This window comes from Talpa occidentalis, unplaced genomic scaffold (assembly GCF_014898055.3).
Source record: "Talpa occidentalis isolate TD23 unplaced genomic scaffold, MPIMG_talOcc4v2.1 talOcc4.16, whole genome shotgun sequence".
Taxonomy (NCBI): Eukaryota; Metazoa; Chordata; class Mammalia; order Eulipotyphla; family Talpidae; genus Talpa; species Talpa occidentalis.
The window spans coordinates 4,623,606-4,642,249 of record NW_023601653.1 but is presented as its reverse complement, the minus strand read 5'-3'; the positions used below and the strand labels follow the sequence as shown (position 1 = coordinate 4,642,249).

Below are 18,644 nucleotides of genomic sequence, written 5' to 3'. Positions count from 1 at the left end.
GTAGGCCACTGTGTTTTCATTCACGCACTCATTCACTCGTTTGACCGTCTGTGCATCCATCCGTCCGTCCGTCCATCCATCCATCCGTCCATCCATACATCCATCCATCCAGAGTAGCATCCACTGATGCTAGGGCCAGCAGGCCATGCCCTGAGTTAGATAGGGGGTGACAGAGAAGAGTGCGACGCAGTCCCTTCTCTGCAGGCAGACGTGTGAGCCAGGAGTTCTCGGCCCGGGGACTTGGGATCCAGGGAAGGTGGGGGAGCCGAGGGGAAGGGCAATGAAATGTATGATGAGGAGGCTCATGGAGGGGGCTGCAGGACGTCTGAAGGGGGAAGAAGGGGACCCTTGGTGGGCCAGAGCCAGGCCCACCCTGTCGTGAGTGAACACTGATGGCACAGGGTGGGGGCACCCATGGCTGCCCAGGAACGGAGGTGCAGGGCTGCAACCCCCTTGTCTGGGTTTGCTGAGGCCCCTCGTCAGCCTGCAGCTCCTCTTGGCCGGCCCGGGGCCGCGGCGGTGTCCGGCAGCCTGGCCGTATGCTGCCTGGCCTGGCCTCTGGCCCCCACTGTGCACCTGATTAGTTGGCCTTGGCAGTGGCGGGAGCAGCAGACGGCCTCTCCCAGCCGCTCAGCGCCCTCCACCGACCTGGACCCGGCCGGACCAGAGAGCACGGCCCATGGTGGCCGCAGCCTCGCCTCCCCTGGTGGTCGGCCGGCTCCTCCTCCTGGCTGCGGCTATGCCCCTGGCAGAGGCTGGCACGAGCCTGGCTGTTTCTACTTGAGCCGGTCACTTCTGTCTGCAGAGAGCACCCCAGGCCTCCAGGGGAGACGCCTGTCAGGAAGTGTACCCCCATGTCCTCCCAGGCCCCCACTGCCACCAAGGCTCCAACTGCTAGCTGCTACTTGGTCTGGTCTAGGGATCCTGGGTGAAACTTGGGGGGAGGCTGCTTTGCCCACCTGCCTTGTGACTCCGCCCGGCTCCCGGCTATAAATGCTACCTGGAGACCTTCTCTCCCCCGGTCACCCAGGTGATCCTCCCAGGCCCTGCTCCCCTCCCCTGAACCCTACATCTTCACATAGAGGTACTCTGGGCACCCCATATACCACCTGTCCAGAGTGCACCCCATCTCACCAATGGCTGCTCTGGCCCCAGGCCCCAAACCTTTCCCCACAGCCCGGCCCTCAGCTCCGTCTATTATCTCCAGGCTCGCCCCCATAGCTGCCATCCCCCCATAGCTGCCATCGTCTGGATCAGGCTCCATCATCTCTCAGGTGATGACATGGCAGCGGGATGGGCTAGCCCGGGGGCACGGAGAGGAGCAGGTGGACCGAAGGCCCAGTCTCCCCCTCAGGGAGTCACGGGGAGGAAGCCTAGCGCTGGCCCAGCCATCTCAGCGGGAGGGCGTCCCAGGGAATGGGAAGTAGGTGGATTAGACTGGGTTACAGCAGTGCGGACCCCTCCTTCCTGGGGCAGTGGACACCCCCCCATGTCCCCTCTGTGTACCCCACCCCCACCCCGGGCAGCACACAGGTGTCAGGAGCCTACACAGAGTGAAGGTGGGGGCAGAGTGCGTGCAGAGGTGGGGAGGGAGGATGCCAGGGGCATCTGCCAGGCTGGCTGGGGCTGCAGGTTAAGACGTGGTGAGGATGCATAGAACCGAGGCTGGGGACAGATTGTGGGGGCCGGTGAGCAGGGCCGGGGGATGGGGTAGGAATTTGCACGTTCCCTTAGGGGTAGGTGGGCTGCTGGGGCTTCTGACTTCAGGGGTTCACCCTTCTGAGGTGTCCTGGCCCCATGATATCCCTGAGGCTGGCTGGACAGGAACCCCGGTCTTCCATGGATGCGGCTCCTGGACCCAGAGAGGGCAAGTTCTGTGTCAAGGCAGCCCAGCCAGGACTAGCCTGGGTTGGCGCTCTGGGTGCTACCAGGGCAGGACTGCATCGGACACTCTGGGGACCTTCTCGGCTGGGCCCTCAGCCACACTCATGGGTCACCTGCAGCTTGTCCCTCCCCCAAGCTGAAGCCATGGAAAGCCCCACTAAGAAAGCAGAACCAGGCGAGCTGGTCCCGAAGAGGGTGAGAGCCAGGCCAGCTTCATAAGCGGGGGAGGTGAGAACCAGGGAAAACTGAGGAGGAGGGCGAGGCCAGCGAAGGTGTGAGGAAGACGAGCAGGACGGAGACAGGTCTTGAAGGCAGGGTCTCTGGATCTTTCTCCCCATCTCTGTTCCTGGCTTCCATTTCCCTCTGTGTCCCTGTCTCCGTCTCTGTCCTCCTGCTCCTCTCGGCCTCCACCGCCTGTGCTGGTGCAGGGAGCAGAGGGGAGCACGAACCAGACTTCCTTGCCCGGCCTAATTACATGACTGGGCACGAGGGGGATTAGCTGGTGCCTTGCGGGGTCCTCCCTGACTCTCTAATCCTGCGGCCCCTTTTCCCTGGCACGGAAGCGGTGAGCTCCTTCTGAGTCCCTAATTAGCTAATTATGCCCTGGCTCTGTGGCCCTGGGACTCCCTGGGCCCCGGGGAGCACCATGAAGTGAGTGGGCCCGGGCTAGGGGAGGAGGGACTGTGCCTTTCAGCAGATCCAGCCCAGCCGGGCAGGTTTTCAGGAGCCTTTCAGAATTTCAATATCCTGGAGAACAAGGGAAATGTAATTAATTGAGCAACAAAGACTGGGCCCCGGGGAGCACCATGGAGCTGCCATGAACAGCCAGGCTGGGACGCAAGCCACTACCTCCAGGCCCTCCTGTTCCAGCCCCTTCTCAAAGCCCCTGCCCCCTGCCTGCCTCCTGCTGGCCTCCAGGACCGCCCCTTTCCGTGCAAAGCCCCAGCCCATCAGGGCTCAGCCTCCCGACAGTCACCTAGCTCAGAGCCCTACACTCCCAAGATGTCCCTTTGCACCCAACCCCCCCCCCCCCCCCGCCGCCCCCATGCATGGCCTCAGTACATTCGCTCTGCCTGGCAAGCTCCTGTCAACCTGCAGGGCTCAGCTTGACATCAGCCCCTCCAGAAATGTGCCCGGGGCTCCCCACACTCCCCAGACTCAGTCCCTATCACCGGCTGCTGGGATGTCTGCTATGTTTGTCTTAGGGTTCCCTGTGCACCTCACACACAACAGTATTTGTAAGTGATGAATGAGTGAGTGAGTGGGTGAGTGAATTTTGGGACACTGGCCTGCGCCTCACGGGTTAACATTTGGATGGATGGCGCGGTTCTCGCTCCGTTTCTCCGCAGGCCCCTGGCTTTGTGCTGTGGGAAGGTGGGGTATTGCGCCTGCACTCTCCCTGGCCTGCTCTCAACTGGAGGCAGCCGTCTGCAGGGGAGCCCCACTGTCTTCCCTGGAGGAGGCTGACCTAGTTTTGTGGGGAGGGAGCACGGGGGTGGGCATTAATTATTGATTGGAAATCACTCCACACCGAGCTCGTGATGCAAATCTGAATAATTATCCTCATTAATAACCACCTCATCGTCACCCCTGGAATAAATAAAAGTCTGGACAGAGCCATCATCTGTCACCATTCTTCCCCCGTCGTGTCTCTCCCCATGACCTGTCACGTCTCTCACAAGCAGTCATTCAACAAATGCTAGACCTGGCAATACTGAGGTGACCCCGACACAGACTTTGCCCCCAGGAGCTCACAGCCCAGGGGAAGGGACGGGAGGTTAAACAGAGCTAGAAGACAACTAGCTGTTGATGTGCGTGGGAACGCCAAGTTGTGCAGTAGGCGGCCTGCACAACTGTACATGGCGACCGAGGCCTAGGCTAAGTCAGGGGTGCTGAGATTGCCCAGAGCAGGAGAGAGGCCTGGGGTGGGGTGAGAAGGGTATAGGAAGTCTTCACAGAGAGAAGGTAGAGCTTCAGCTGTACCTCCTGTTGCTTCGTTTATAAAACCTCACAGAGCTGCCATGAAGAGGGAAGAGGTCAGACTTGTGCGTCACCCAGAAGAGGCTTGGTGTTAAATCAAAGGCGCTCCTTGACGCCCACTCATTCTCCCGCGGTCCAGTGTCCTGTGTGGGGCCCAGTGCCTTTCCCATGGTCTCTGGTGGGGGGGCAGGTACCAAGGAGAAGGCCCCCAACAGCCCCCCCCCCCCCCCACCGCTGACCACTGAGCGAGCTGGGAGCGACGAGCCCCTCCTCCTGGAGCCCGTCTCCTCCCGCCGCCCTCCTCTCTGCCTGAGGGTCCTGCCCCTTCTCCCCTCCCAGGTATGCGGATCCTGGTGAACCTGCTCCTGGACACGCTGCCCATGCTGGGCAATGTCCTCCTGCTCTGCTTCTTTGTCTTCTTCATCTTCGGCATCATCGGCGTGCAGCTCTGGGCCGGCCTGCTGCGCAACCGCTGCTTCCTGGAGGAGAACTTCACCATGTGAGTGCGGCCGGGCTCCGGCCGGGCTCCTGGGGCAGCAGCCAGCGGCTCCTAAGGGCCGGGAAGGTCTCCCGTGGGGCAGCTGCTCCCAGTGCACCAACCCCATCATGCCGAGTCAGCCCTGCGTCCGGGGAATGAGCACCGAGGACCCCCATGCCCTCCGGCTTGACGTGACCAAGTCCCAGTATAAAATCAACCTGAGCGGCTAGTTCAGCTCCCAGGGGCTCTTACTGCACCCATGGTTTGAACTCACCCGGGAACTGGGGACCTGTGAAGTGGAAGCGGCAACCCAGAAAAAGGTCGGGTAGGAGGGGAGAGGGCAGTTCAGAGCCCAGTGGAGTGAGTGAAGACGATGGGCACCTTCAAGGCAGACACGCCTGGCAACTCCGGTGTTGCTGTTTGTGTCTCCGTCGTCAGGGAAGGTCAGCTGGGCCCACTGGTCTGAAAGTGGGGTGCGGCCGTTTGTCCAAGGCTCTGTAAGCAGAAATCCAGCCATGGCTGTGGGAGGGGTTGGGACGGCGGCTACAGAGCCCCAGTGGGGAGAGGCGGGCAGCGTGCTTGAACTTACACGCTGGCCCACACCGGCTGCCCTGTGCGTGGGCTCAGTGTGGTGGGCGCGCCAGCTGGCGGGTCACCCAGGCCTCTACTGTGTGCCCGTTGCAGCCCGAGGACGGCTCCAGAAGATCTGGGACACTGCATGCCTGAGTTTTCTCCCTCATTGTGGGGATGAAGCTTCATCCAGGAGTTGGAGTGAAGGTTGAGGATGGAACCGTCCCAGCCTGGGGTCACATCCTGCCTCCTTCACTTGCTAGCTGTGGCAACTGTGAGCGAGTGGCCGACTCTGTGCCTCAGTTTTACCACTGGGTGGTTTGAGGCTGACCCAAGTGGGACCAGTGCCTGACCCAGGAGGCGTTCTGAGCCATCGGCCCCCCTTCTCACCCCCAGCCTCAGTGCTGGGTGTCTCCCACTAGCCTTTGAAGCTCTGGGGAGGAGTGTGTCCACGCCCTGAGTGCCTGCTCCGGGAGGCATGTGATGGAGCCTGGAGTCGCAGGGCTGAGGGAATCCAGGGCCTGCTGGGCTTGTGGCCAGTGGTACTTCTGGAATACGCCCTGGGTGCTGGGTGGGCCGCAAGGCAATGGTGGAGTAATGACAGCTGGGGCCGGGTTTGCAGGGGCTCAGTGTGTGCTGGGTCCACTCGACACGGGGTTAATTGCTGTTTCTCACTGTGGGTGCACATTTGGCTCAGAGAAGTGACATCACTTCCTTAGGGCGCCCAGCAAGTGATTTGTGGAGTCAGGACTGGAACCCCAGGGGATCAGGCTCCAGAGTCCAAGCTCTCAGCAGAGGCAGGAGCAGGCTTGAAGGGAGGCTGGGAGCTGCAGAGGCTGGGGGTAGTAGCCCTGGGGCAGGGCAGGGGTGGCTCAGGGAAAGAGGGCCAGATGGTGGGCTGGGAGCCAGGCAGGCTGCTCCAGATGCTGCCACCAGCTGTATGCCAGAGGTTGCTCGCCAAGTCGGGCCTGGCACCGACAGGGTTTCCGCACAGCTGCTCTGTCTTTCCCTGGTTTAGAGGAAGGGCCTGGCTGAGAGCTCCAGGGCAGGGAGGCCATGGCGGCCATTGACCAGCCATGTGGGGTGAGGAGCCCAGGCACCCCGGGGTTGTCCAGTTTGAGGGGATCCCTCCCTGGGCTGCAAACCCATCCATACTATGTGGTTTTACGAGAGTCATTCATGGATTGTTAGGAGCGATGAGCGGGCAATGTCTTCGCGTGAGTGTGTCGACAGCTCTAGGGGCTTGTGAGGGTCGGGGCTGGAGGTAGGGCTGGAGTCAGGATTAATTTTTTTAATATGGACATTAATAGTCCTGGGGCCAGTGACTGGAAGGGGACCCTCAGTGCTTCCTGAAATGGGGGAGTCTATTACAGTCGGGTGACTGCACTGGGGCCTGGATTACATGCAGAATGCTTGACGGGCGTTGCCAAATTGTCCTCCAAAAAGGTTGTGCCAGTTTACGCTCCCACCAGCAGACAGTGAAGGAATGTAGTTGCAACTCCCCTCCCCCCACGCGGTACTGTCAACCCTCGGATGTTGGTTTTGGGGATGATCTAAAACACACTCATCGTGCTTTTTGCATTTCCCCATCGTTAGTACGGTGGAATACCGCGTGTCGTGTGCAGCGAGGTGTGTACTGGCATTTTTATTCCTTCTATGGATTTTCTCTTTTGTCCTTTTCCCCCCAGTGGGTGCTTTTCTTGGTGTTACAGGTTATTTGAAGATGCTTCAGTGAGTTGTTTATGTGGTGCGGGTACTCGATCCCGGGGGGCAGCAGACTCTGGCCTTCTTTTGTCAATAAAGTTTGGGTGGCGCACAGCCGTGCCCCAGTGCCTGCTGATCGCCTGGGGCAGTTTTCACATCATCCTGGCAGAGCCACGTTACTGGGGTGGAGACCAGGGGCTCTGCCAAAAAAATGTTACTGCCGGACCCTTGGCAGGAGAAGTCTGCCCACCTCCGCCCTCTGCCGCTCGGGCCTTTGTTTCCTATCTTGTGGCTCACAGAGGCGTCACACCCCTGTGTGGCCAGGATTATGTGTCTTATTCAGGAGGGTCTTACCTGTCCTGGGCTAACAAATATATTTCATATTTTCTTGTCATATTTTTATGGTAAATGTCAGTTGCATTTATGCTTTTGAATCCACCAGAAATCTGTTGTTTAAAAATTTATGATATATTTTACTAAACCTAACATATCCAGAATACCATTTCCAATGTGTAATCCATAAAAACCATTACAATCTTTTTTTTTTACTATTTTGACACCAAATTTTTAAGAAGTTTATTATGTGGGCCTCCCTGGTGGCGCAAGGGGTTAAGACACAACCTATGGGGCCTCCCCGGTGGCGCAGTGGTTGAGCGCTGGGTTGCGAAGCTGCCTGCGGCCTCTGCGGCGCTGGTTCGATCCCCGGCTGCTCCCCAGCCTTTGGAGGCGGGTCCCACATGGCGCGCAGACCTCTCCTGCCGCCCGCTGCTCCCCTCAGCAGTGGACTTCGGTCCTTCTGCCTGCTCTGCTCCCCGCTCTGGCTCTGGTGAATTCTCTCACCCTCCCGCGCTTCTGACTGTACCCAGTGCATGTATAAACAAACAAACAAACAAATAAATAAATAAAAAAACATACCTCTATTAAAAAAAAAAAAAAGACACAACCTATGAAGCTATCTGCAGCCACTGCAGCATGAGTTCGATTCCTGGCCAGGGAGTAACCCACAGGGCACAGAGACCTCTCCTGCCTCGCCTGCTGCTCCCCTCAGCAGTGTATTTCGTCAGTCTGCCTGTTCTGTTCCCCACTCTGTCTCTGGTGAATCCTCTCACCCCCCCACACCTCTGGCCTGTACTCCAGCTCTTGTATGCATAAATAAATAAATATTTTGAAAAAGAAAGAAGTTTATTATGTATATGGTATGAGGTAGGCTCCAACATCATTATTTATTTATTTTATTTAAATTTTATTTTTTTATTCCCCATATAATTACAACCCCCTTATTTTGACCCCAAGCCCTTCTTTCCCCACCCTACCCCCCCCATCTTCATTATTTCCAAGCGAGCAGCAGTTGTCCCAACAGCGTTTACTGACCTTCCTTCCATTCCCCACAGACCTGAAAAAGCGTCTCTAATACACTGAGCCTCTTTATACCTGACTTTGTCCCTGTGCTCTGTGGTCAGCTGCAAAACTTTCTATTCCCATTTTGGTTCCTGTGGTATTAATAATTGCAGCAATAGAGTCGAGTCTTGTAGGGCTGGGCCCCACTCCATCTTCCTTCTTGTAAAAATTGATCTTAACTGTTCTCTTACCCAGGTGCTAGAGTCACCGGGCCGGGTTCCACGGGCCAAAGCATTGAGATTTTTTGATTGGAATTGTCGTGAATCACATTACAGGGTGGGAGTGCCCTCCCTGTTCTACAGATGAGGAAATTGGGGCCCAGACAGGGGACACGACCCGCCCAAGACCAGACGGGGGTGGGGGGGTGGGGGGTGGAGGATGGTGCAGGCAAGGGTCCCAGTCAGCATTTCTTTACTGAGCACCTACTGTGTGGGCCAAATGGTACTTGGGGGCTGGGGACGCTGAGACCCAGCCTTTGCCTCACAAGAGCTCCAGCCTCCCAGGAGACTTCGGAGCCTCTGCCCCAGGAGCAGCAATGCGGTGTGCAAGGAGCACAGTCTGGCCATGGGGGCACAGGAACAGCCTTGTCTGATCCTGGGGAGACTTCCTCAGGGAAGGCTTCTCAGAGTGGAAGGCCGCGCGGGGAGCTGGCACTGACTACAGTGGGTCAGCGGGAGATGTCTGTGGCTGAGTTGGGGAAGGGTGTCAGGCAGGGGGAACAGCCTATGCAAAGGCCTAGCGTGATGACAGGGCCTGTCGGATTCATTCTGCACGATGCATGGTCTCTTCCCTTCCTGCTCCTCCTAGAGGTGACCCATCTCTCTCTCCCCTTCTACCCGTGCTTACCTGTGGACAGACAAGGGGATGTGGCTCTGCCTCCCTACTACCAGCCAGAGGAGGATGATGAGATGCCCTTCATCTGCTCCCTGTCGGGGGACAACGGCATCATGGGCTGCCACGAGATCCCCCCGCTCAAGGAGCAGGGCCGCGAGTGCTGCCTGTCCAAGGACGACGTGTATGACTTTGGGGCGGGGCGCCAGGACCTCAACGCCAGTGGGCTCTGTGTCAACTGGAACCGCTACTACAACGTGTGCCGCACGGGCAGTGCCAACCCCCACAAGGGCGCCATCAACTTTGACAACATTGGCTACGCCTGGATCGTCATCTTCCAGGTGAGGCCACTGGGGCTGGCCCTGGCCCCCGAGCGGGAGTGGGGTGAGGGGTGGAGCCAGGTGTTTGCACCTGTCTCTCTGAAACCTGCCCGTATTCCAGACAGAGCAACCAAGATTCAAAGAAAGGAAACCAGCCACTTGGCCAAGGACAGGGTGACCCCAAAGCCTGTACTCTCTGCCGAGTCCCAAATAGGGGGGCTAACAGGGCAAGGCGGGACCCTATGCGGGAATCTTGGGGAGTGGAGAACATTCCTGGCGGAGGTGGCTGCCTGAGCAAAAGCCTGGGTGCAGGGATGCCAAGGGCCGTGTGGGGAGCCCCAGGGAGCTGTTGTCAGAGTGTAGGGCGGGTCTGTCAGCCCCACCTTTTTTTTGAGAGCAGAAAGTGGTGAGCCCTGCGCTTTACCTTGCGCCACTCCCGCTACACAGCGTTGGCTTGTGCAAGGTGCTTTATCAAATTGCTCGGCCCGCAGCACTGCAGAGGATGGGGTGACGATGTTCAGGCAACTGGGGCTGTGGGACCTTGGTGTATTGCTTGATATCACTGTGCCTCAATTTGCTCATCTCTAAAATGGGGTAATAACAGCACATCCGCTCCCGGGACCTTGGGTGACTGAGAAGAATAAACCAGAGTGGGGAGCCCTGTGTGCCGGGCAGGCGTGCTCCCTAAAGGAGCGTGGGCAGGGCCAGAGAGCCTCAAGGGGCTGCAGGGTCCTGTCCGAGTGGTGGCTGTGAGGCGCGGTGGGTGGCGGAGTGCGGGGCTGCCAGACGCAATGGATGGGAGCATAGCCCAGCAGCTGTGTTTCGGGACCCTCCACCTGGAGAGGGCAGGTTGGCCTGCCCAGGGGCTCCTGCTCTGTGCATTTGCCAGAAGCAAAGAATTTGGCAGTGCTCGGGGGTCCCCAGCATTTGTCTTGCCTCAGACTGCTCAGCCTCTCTCTCTGGATAAGTGTGTTTGGGGGGACAGAATCTCACCAGCCTCATCACAGCCGCACTCTGGGGTTAGCTGAGCTGCACCCCAGCCCGGCCAGGAGGTCTCTGTGAACCTCACATGCTGAGGAAGCAGCAGCTGAGGCTCCAAGTGGCCCAGCCAGTGAGCTGGAGCCTGGGGACCCCCATCCCCGCCCTCCTGACTCAGTGTGGTAGACAGGAAAGGGGGGGCGGGCTCTGGAGCGAGAGGGACAGGGCTCAAGTCCCATGAAGTGCCTTCCTGGCTGTGGGCGCTGGGCAAAGGCCTCAGCTCTCCTTGCTGTCCTCACGTGTATCATGGAGTCGAGGACGAGGCCGGGTGGCCCCGCTGAGCCTGTGTGAGGAGATAATGTGCTGAAGATTCCTGGTGCACAGTAGGGGCCTCTGTGGGGGGTCCACTCCCCACCCCAACCCGGCTCAGCTCTTGCTCCTCTTCTGCTCTGTCTCGGCTGCAGGTGATCACCCTGGAAGGCTGGGTGGAGATCATGTACTATGTGATGGACGCGCATTCCTTCTACAACTTCATCTATTTCATCCTCCTTATCATAGTAAGTGTCAGGGGAGCTGGGGCTCTCTGGGCAGGCTCGAGGACCTGTGGATGGAGACCAGCCGGAGGGGGGGGCCCTGGGGAGTCCCCAGGGAGCCCATCAGTGCGGGAGGCAGTTTTTCAATGTGGCTGAGCGGTGGTGATTGAAGGGGCTCATCAGGGCAGCTGCTGGAAGCATCCATCACTTCCGACTGCCTTCATTTCTCATTTCTGGGCATTTAAGTCCAGCTGGTTGCTCCTGCTTGCATGTCTCTGCCTCGTAGTCTCTGGGAATACAGTCTTCAAGTGACTTTAGCTGGGATGCAGCCTCAGAGTGGAAGCTTCTGGAGGCTGAGCTTGTACCTCTTTCCTGGGGCCAGGGAGATGTTCCAGAATGGAAGCCGGGGCTGCTTCTTGAGCAAGGCTTGCAGCCGAGGCCACCCCGGTGGTGGCCTGGTAGAGGCCCCTGAAATTCTTGGAGGGACTACTGCCTCTCAGGCACCTCACCTTGAGGGGGTGACCTGGAGGTAGAGGTGGGGCCCCTTTCCTGGTCAGCCCTTTTCCTGCCTCCCACCCCCGCAGTCTTCCGAGCCCAGTGAGTGAGCAAGTGAGCTCATCGCCTTGTTATGCCTGACTGCAGCTTCAGCTACTGCTCAGTCCCCCAAATGTCAAGGTGATTCAGTCCCTGGAGCCTGCTGCTGGCTCCCTGCCTCTGCGAGCCAGGTTCTCTGGCAGCCAGCACACTTGGCCCTTAGGGCAGCACCCCGTCCCAGACTGGTGGGACCAGCACCTGGGGGCTCAGGACGAGCTGGCAGGTGATGTGAGACAGCCTGCTGTTGGCTTCACTCGGTGGTTTTCGTGGGGAGATTGGGGCCTTGTACCCAGATGGAGACACCCCAGCAGAGGAGGGGGCCCAGGCTTTGCTCAGGGTGGCCCGAAACTGGGCCACCAGCACATCACCAGCACATTTGGGAAGCCTGCACGGCGCCAGGCCCAGTGCTGGCAGCTGAGCTGGAGTCCTCACCCCTTCTCCTTTCTGCCTGTCTCACTTTCTCCTTCTCTCCATCTCCCTCCTCCACCTCCCTCCTCCCCCATCCCATCTCTGCCTCCCTGCCCTTCTGATCCCTCGTCCCTGTCCCTCGCCTCCTGTTGGTCACAGGTGGGCTCCTTCTTCATGATCAACCTGTGCCTCGTCGTCATAGCGACCCAGTTCTCGGAGACCAAGCAGCGGGAGCACCGGCTGATGCTGGAGCAGCGGCAGCGCTACCTGTCCTCCAGCACAGTGGCCAGCTACGCCGAGCCGGGCGACTGCTATGAGGAGATCTTCCAGTACGTCTGCCACATCCTGCGCAAGGCCAAGCGCCGTGCCCTGGGCCTGTACCAGGCTGTGCAGAGCCGCCGCCAGGCCCTGGGCCCCAGGGTGCCCGCCTCTGCCAAGCCCGGGCCCCATGCCAAGGAGACCAGGCACTACAGTAAGTGGCCCTGAGGCTGAGGGAGCCTGCGTGGGGGGCTCAGAAACAGCACAGCCTGCGAAAGACTGTCCCATCCCCCAGCACACGCAGAACCCCCAGGACTTGGCCCCCCCTCCATGGTGCCCTCACCGTTTCCCGAGCACCTGCCAGTGCTGGGTCTGGCCTCCTGGGACCTGGCCTACCCTGGAGGACCTCCCTTCCCATCTCCAGGGAGCATGTGCACCGGCTCTGCCCCTGGGGCCACCCTTGAAATGAACAGTTATCTGTCCTTAGCCGGGACAAATTCTAAATCCCTCTGCCTGGGCCACCGACATCACCCCTACACAGGTTCCTGCTGCCCCCTCCTGCCGGTGAGCACCCAGAGATATGGCTTCCGGTCACCTGGAATAAAGGGCGTGGCCTCCCTGCATAGGTGTGATGTGCTGGGGACCCCACTGTGCCCCTCTCTCTGCCTTGGGCCCATTTCTCCCTCTTGTCTCTGACTGTCCTTGTGAGGGTTGGCACTTTAGGTCTGGAAAGGCGCTCTCATCATTTTCTCTTCTGTTCCACACAGCTGTCCTGAGAAGGGGGTGCAGCGAGTAATAGTGTTCTAGTTTTCAGATGGGGTGACCAAAGTCCAGAGAGATGAAGGGAGTCGCTTAAGGTCGCAGAGTATGCCAGCGGCAGCTGGCGGCTGGCATGTCAGCGCTCAGGGCTTTGCTGCACCTCCCTGGGTGGGGGTGAACTGCTGTCTTCGGAGGCAAATGCACTCCAGGAGGTGGGCCCCATGTCCAGGCTCAGTCCTGCCCTCAGTTGGTGCCAAGAAGCAAGTCAGCAGACCTCCGGAGGTACCCCAGACCGGGGCACAGTGTGCCCCTCTGTAAAGTGAGGACGAGACCATGTGCAGTGGGCGCAGCCTCGCCAGGCCCTGCTCCTGGCGCTCCGCTGTGCTGGGGATCTGAGAGTCTGGGGAGCCAAGCTGGAGAATTCGGCTCCAGAGCAGCCGCCCACCTGTCCTCGGGCGCCAGCCGTCCAGGCCCGGTCTTGGGGGAGGCCCAGGTGGCCCGTGGGCTGGCTCAGCACGAGGACAGGGAGCTGGGCCTGGCTGACAACCCGGGGAGGGATGTTTACTTCCAGGGGCTTCCTGCCGCAGCCCACCTGCTCCAGGGAATGTGTGTGGAGGGAAGTCCCTGAGGTGCCCGGAGGGGGGTCTTGCCCTTGGCCCTGGGCCCCTGGTCTTCCTTTGCCCTGGGAAACAAGTGTTGGGGACCCAGCCCGCATACAGGCTGGGCTGGGAAGGGGCGGGAGAGGCTGGCTGTGGCTTCTGGCTGCCCACACTGGCTCTGAGCCTGAGGGCTTGTCAGGGCCTGGGGGTATCTGCAGGGGGAGGAGGTCCAAGCTTTTCTTGCCCTTTTTAATTTTTTTGTTCACACAAGGAAAACACATTTACTCTAGGAAAATATAGGCAAGCTGAGAGAAAAACCAAACCACCCAGAGAGAAGCCTCTCTGGCCCCTCTTTGAAAGGGTTTACAGGTCAGAACTCGGGTCCAGGACCGGCCTGGGTTTCTCGAAGTCTCCCTGGAGCAGTGAGGGGGATGAAAGCTCTTGCCCATCCCCCCATCTCCCCCACCTCGCCATGCCATGTCGGTTCCCCCTTGCCTGCTCCCCACGGAGCGAGCCCTGACTCTTAGTTGTGTGGAGGGACATTCCAGGGGTTTCTAGAGCCAGGGCTCCACCCTTGCTTTGGGCCCCGTCCCTCTACCCTGGGGACACCTCACACCCCGGGCGCAGGCAGAATTAGACACGCAGACCAGCTTAGCTTCCTCTGAGGGGCACCCCCCTCAGTTGTCCCCCAAACTCCAGGAAGGTGGCAGGTGTGGGGGCTCAAGGGGCCCATGGTGACTAACCCTGGGCCTCAGGCCAGGAAGTGAGGGAGGAAGGACAGGGCTGTGGCCTGGGCATGTCACACCTGTTAAGGGACAGAATCCTCCTGGCCGCCCTGGGAGGTGAGTGCTCCTGGTCCCAGGCAGTAAAGCCACCTCCCCGAAAGCCCAGGCCGCGGGGCTTCCAGGCAGGCCCCAAGGACCACAGGGGACTTAAGCACACGACTGTGTCCGGGTTAGCCCGGGACCTGGTGCGGCCAGTTGCTGCTTCCCCTGAGACCCTTGAGCTGGCCTGCGGCTTGGACGCCAGCGCGGTGGACAGTGACCATGCCCTCTGTTTGCTTTTCAGAGCTGTGCCCAAGACACAGCCCCCTGGACCCGACGCCCCACACGCTGGTGCAGCCCATCTCTGCCATGCTGGCCTCCGATGCCGCCAGCTGCCCCCGCTGCCAGCATGAGGCAGGCCGGCGGCCCTCGGGCCTGGGCAGCACTGACTCGGGCCAGGAGGGCTCAGGCTCCGGCGGCTCAGGCGGTTGCGATGACGAGGCCGATGGGGACGGTGCCCCGAGCAGCGAGGACGGGGCGTCCTCGGGGCTGGGGAAGGAGGACGAGGAGGAGCGGGCGGAGGGGGCAGCCCGGCTGTGTGGGGACGTGTGGCGCGAGACCAGAGCCAAGCTGCGCGGCATCGTGGACAGCAAGTACTTCAACCGCGGCATCATGATCGCCATCCTGGTCAACACCGTCAGCATGGGCATCGAGCACCACGAGCAGGCCAGTGTGGGGGCCCAGGGCCCCGCCCCCCGACACCCGCGGCGTGGGGCTGCCCAGGGCTGGGTCCCTTCCCTCGGGGGGACCCGGGTTCCTGGCCCAGGACCGTGCAGAAGAGGGAAGAGCTCAGGGGGCCTGCCCAAGGCTCTGGTGGGTTCTGTCCTTAACCTGCACTCCTGCTCTGTAGGACACCCCATTTGACAACTGCTGACCCCGAGGCCCACAGAAGGCATGTTAGAGGCTGGACTTGAACCCATAACTTTCAGTGGCAAGACTCACCCCCTGCAAGGTTTAAGACTTCGATGCCCCCTTTGGTTCCCTGCTGGCTTTTTCTGTGGAGGCCCCAGACCCGCCCGCTGTGCCCTGCGGTGGGCCACGCTCTCATTTCCCTCTTCATTAGTTCGCCAAAGCAGGCTCCATTCAATTTACTTAAATGCGGCCCCTGGGGCTGCTGGGAGCTGCTTGGAGTTGCTGGTTTGCCCGCAGTTCTGGCTTAATTAAAAAGGTCTCTGGGGAGGGGTGGGGTTGGTTCTCCAAGGGTGTAACTGGTGGGCAGGCAGCCCGGACCCCTCGCCTAGGGTCCACCCTGCTGGCCTTGGCCTGACCCAGGCTAGTAGCGGGTAGAGGCCTACCTGGGCCTGGGGCCCTTGGAGCAGGGACTGATGCTGTTGGGGTGCTGGCTCAGCCTGGGTTGGGCTGAGCGTGTGCCTGCCCTGCTGCACGAGAGCCTGGCGCTGTCCCTGCCAGTGGCTGGCTGGAGCCAGCTGGTGAGAGCCAATTTCCTGAGGCTCAGAAATTTTGCAAACCCTTTGGCAAATGGTTGGTAGCTTGAAACTGGCCATAGGGGGCAGCATTTGCACCATGGAAATTGGCATACACGACAGGTCGGGGCCATCATTCAGAGGCCTGTTTGCCCAGGTACTGACCCTCCTGCCTCCTCAGCCATCCCCTCTTATCAGCACTGCACCTAGGCAGCTCTGCTCTCCAGGCAGGCTGCCCCCCAGCCTCAGGCCCTGCCCAAGTGTCCTCAGGGTCTCCCTGCCTGGCCTGTCCCCCAGACCCTGCCCATCCTGCCCGCACATGCTCTCTAGCCTATAATGCGGTGAGGCGGGAGAGGCTTCAACCGCGGTTCAAACGGGGTTCCCTCATCTAGGAGGCAGGTGTCCTACCTAATAGTAGGCACCTTCTCCTGTCCACTGAGCACCGACTAAGCGCCAGGCCCTGACCTCGTGCAGTATAGTTGAGTCCACCCCCACAACACTGATGAGGGGGCGTCTGCACCCCCTTTCCTGGCCCTGTGCTGGCTGGCAGGGTGGCCGTGGGCCAGTTATGGGGCCTCCCTCGGCCCCTCTGTAAATGGGCACACTTGCCCTGCCGCGCAGAGGGGCGGTTGCCTTGAAAGGCCTGGCGCACAGTAGGTGCTCGCAGTGTGGAATTTTTTTGTCTTTTTGAGCTGCCATGAATTTACCATCCCCCGTCTGGAGCCTCAAAAAATTAATTAATTAAAGAAAAGGTGAGGGGGAGGGAGAATTTAAAAATGTTCTTTCTGAGTGGCAGCCTTTGTTCGGCCGAGCTCTGTGCGGGTGCGCGGCTGGGCCCTCCCATATTTCTGCTCCATTCCCTTTGCCTCCCAGACGTTCCTCTGCGGAACTGATCCGCCCCCATATTTATTTTTGAGCAGCCCTGTCTGAGGGGGCTCCGGCAGAGGGAGGTGGCGCAGGGCCATGAGGGGAGGGGCAGGGCGAGGGGAGGATCAGATGCTGAACCCACACAGCCCCTCCCCCCGAGGGGTGGTGACCCAGGGGTGCTTTGTGGCCACCTTGTGTGGCCAGAGGGTTTGGAGAACGGGAGGGAGGCTGGGCGTCTCTTTCTTACTCCCTCTGTGAAGCGGCTGCCGCCTCTGCCAGAGTCCTTGAAGGAGAGAGGGTTTCTGGTGCCCGTGGCTTTGAGGGGGTCACTGCGGCCACATCACGAGGGGGCACCAGCAGGTTCCCACGGCAGCAGATACTGTTCCCTTCAGGGTCAGGCCTGGGAGATGGTGACAGGTGGAAAGAGGCTCCACCAAGCAGGGCTGCAGGTGACCCAGGAAGTGTTTGGGGTGTCAAAGTCTGCCCCTCCCCCACAGCCCTTGGAGGAGAGGGACCCAGGACAGTGTGGCTGAGGCTACAGCCTGGCGATGCACTCCCCTGTCGCCACTTCTCGTGTGCACGCGCGTGTGCGTGTGCGTGTGTGTGTGTGTGCGTGTCCCATCTTCCCTGTGACCCGGGAGCGGGCAGGGTGAGGGTCTTATCCCAGCCGAGGCTCAGAGGGGCGGCCTGACTTGCCCAGGGTGGCGCAGTGAGCAGCGGGCAGAGCTGGGCTCCAAGATGCTGGGGGTTCTGAGGAGCCAGCAGGAGCTGGGAAGGCCTGGGTGGAGGTACCGGTCCTGGGAGCAGTGCCTGTCTGCGCTGCTCCCTTCCTGGGCACTCCTCTGACCAAGCACATGACCTCTCCAAGCTGTGCGGTGCTGCCCTGGGCCTCACCCCGCCCTGGAAGTGGGGGTGGTCACCAAGCTGCGCTGCCACCTACCACCCCGGCGGAAATGGCCAGAGGCTGCCTCCCCAGCCTGGCATGGGGCAGAAACCAGCAGGCCCTGCCCGCCCCCCCCCACCTCTGTTCCCCCATCCCTTCTCACCTGCCCTCTGTCCCCCCACTTCTATCTTAACATGGTTTCCCCTGCCTTTGGGCACCTCCCCTCCCCCTGGATGAGTCCTCGCTGTCTCCAGTTGCTTCTCTGCACCTCTGTCTGTCTGTCTGTCTGCACTCTCACTCCTCGGCTGTCTGACACCCGCAGTGTCGTGATCTGGCCCTTCGTGCTCTTGTCACCTGTCTCTCTCTCTGCAGCGCCTCCGTGTCCAGGCTTTGCGTCTCCCTGTCCCATATCTCTCTGTCCGTCCATCTCTTTCAGCCTCTGTGTCCATCTCCCTCTGTCGCTGCCCGTCCATCTCCACCTGCCTCCCCCGTGGTCCCTGTCTCTGTGTCTCTGATCCTCTGCCCGTCGCTGCCGCTCTCGCTCCTCTCGCCCAGAACAGTGCTGTCAGGAGTGACGGATGGTCACAGCGGGGAGGTGACCAGGTGTGCGGGCAGAGAAACAGCTGTTTTGAGGGAATCGGGGGAGTGAGCGGGTGACCTTTCCAGAGCTCCGGCCGCCTGCCTGGCTCGTGGGGGCCGCGTGAGTGCAGCGTGTGGCCCGGGCAGCCGTGGCAGCCACGACGGACTGTCACCATCCAGTTTCATCTCTGTGGACATGGTTTTGGCAGCTTGGGAAATGAGAGGTGTGGAGTAGCATCCGGGCCCTGCTCAGCCGGGGATGCGCAGCCCCAGCCCTCCCCACCATGGGAGGCCACTCAGGGTCCCACGCCCCTTTGGGGACCATTTTGTGAGTCAAATGTAATTACAGATGGAAATGGGGCCTCCTTTTCCTTTTATCTGGGCTGGAGAGGAGCTGGCGGTTTTATTAGATTTCTCAGGCACCAGGCGGGAAGCAGGCAGTCGCGTTTTTTTTCTCTCTCATCTCCTTTGGACACAAATGGAATCCAGGACAGGCTGGGGGGGCCTATTGCCCCACCCACTGGCTGGCCCCTCTTCGCCCTGTTGTCCATTCCCCCACCCAGCTGTAGGGTCTCTGCTGAGATGCCATTTCTTCCAGCAAGCTGCTCCTGACTCCACACACTGTTCCCCCAACTACCCTCAGCTTTCCTGGGATTTTAGTTTTCACCAACCCATCTGTTCACGCTCTTCTTGAGCGATGCCCCTCGGGGACAGGGTGGGGAGAGACCTTCTTGCTGCTTTCAGCCAGGCGCTTGTGGCACCAGCCGCTCTGG

General features: G+C 60.2%; 1 protein-coding gene across 1 annotated transcript in view; it reads left to right on the top strand.

The window, feature by feature from the left end:
* CACNA1I (calcium voltage-gated channel subunit alpha1 I) overlaps positions 1–18,644 on the top strand; it is a 62,736-nt gene that overhangs the window by 19,471 nt on the left and 24,621 nt on the right. The window contains exons 4-8 of the mRNA XM_054696837.1: positions 4,204–4,363; positions 8,871–9,186; positions 10,608–10,700; positions 11,838–12,150; positions 14,363–14,784. Of these exons, the coding sequence (XP_054552812.1) occupies positions 4,204–4,363; positions 8,871–9,186; positions 10,608–10,700; positions 11,838–12,150; positions 14,363–14,784 (1,304 nt within the window). The remainder of the gene's footprint in view (positions 1–4,203; positions 4,364–8,870; positions 9,187–10,607; positions 10,701–11,837; positions 12,151–14,362; positions 14,785–18,644) is intronic.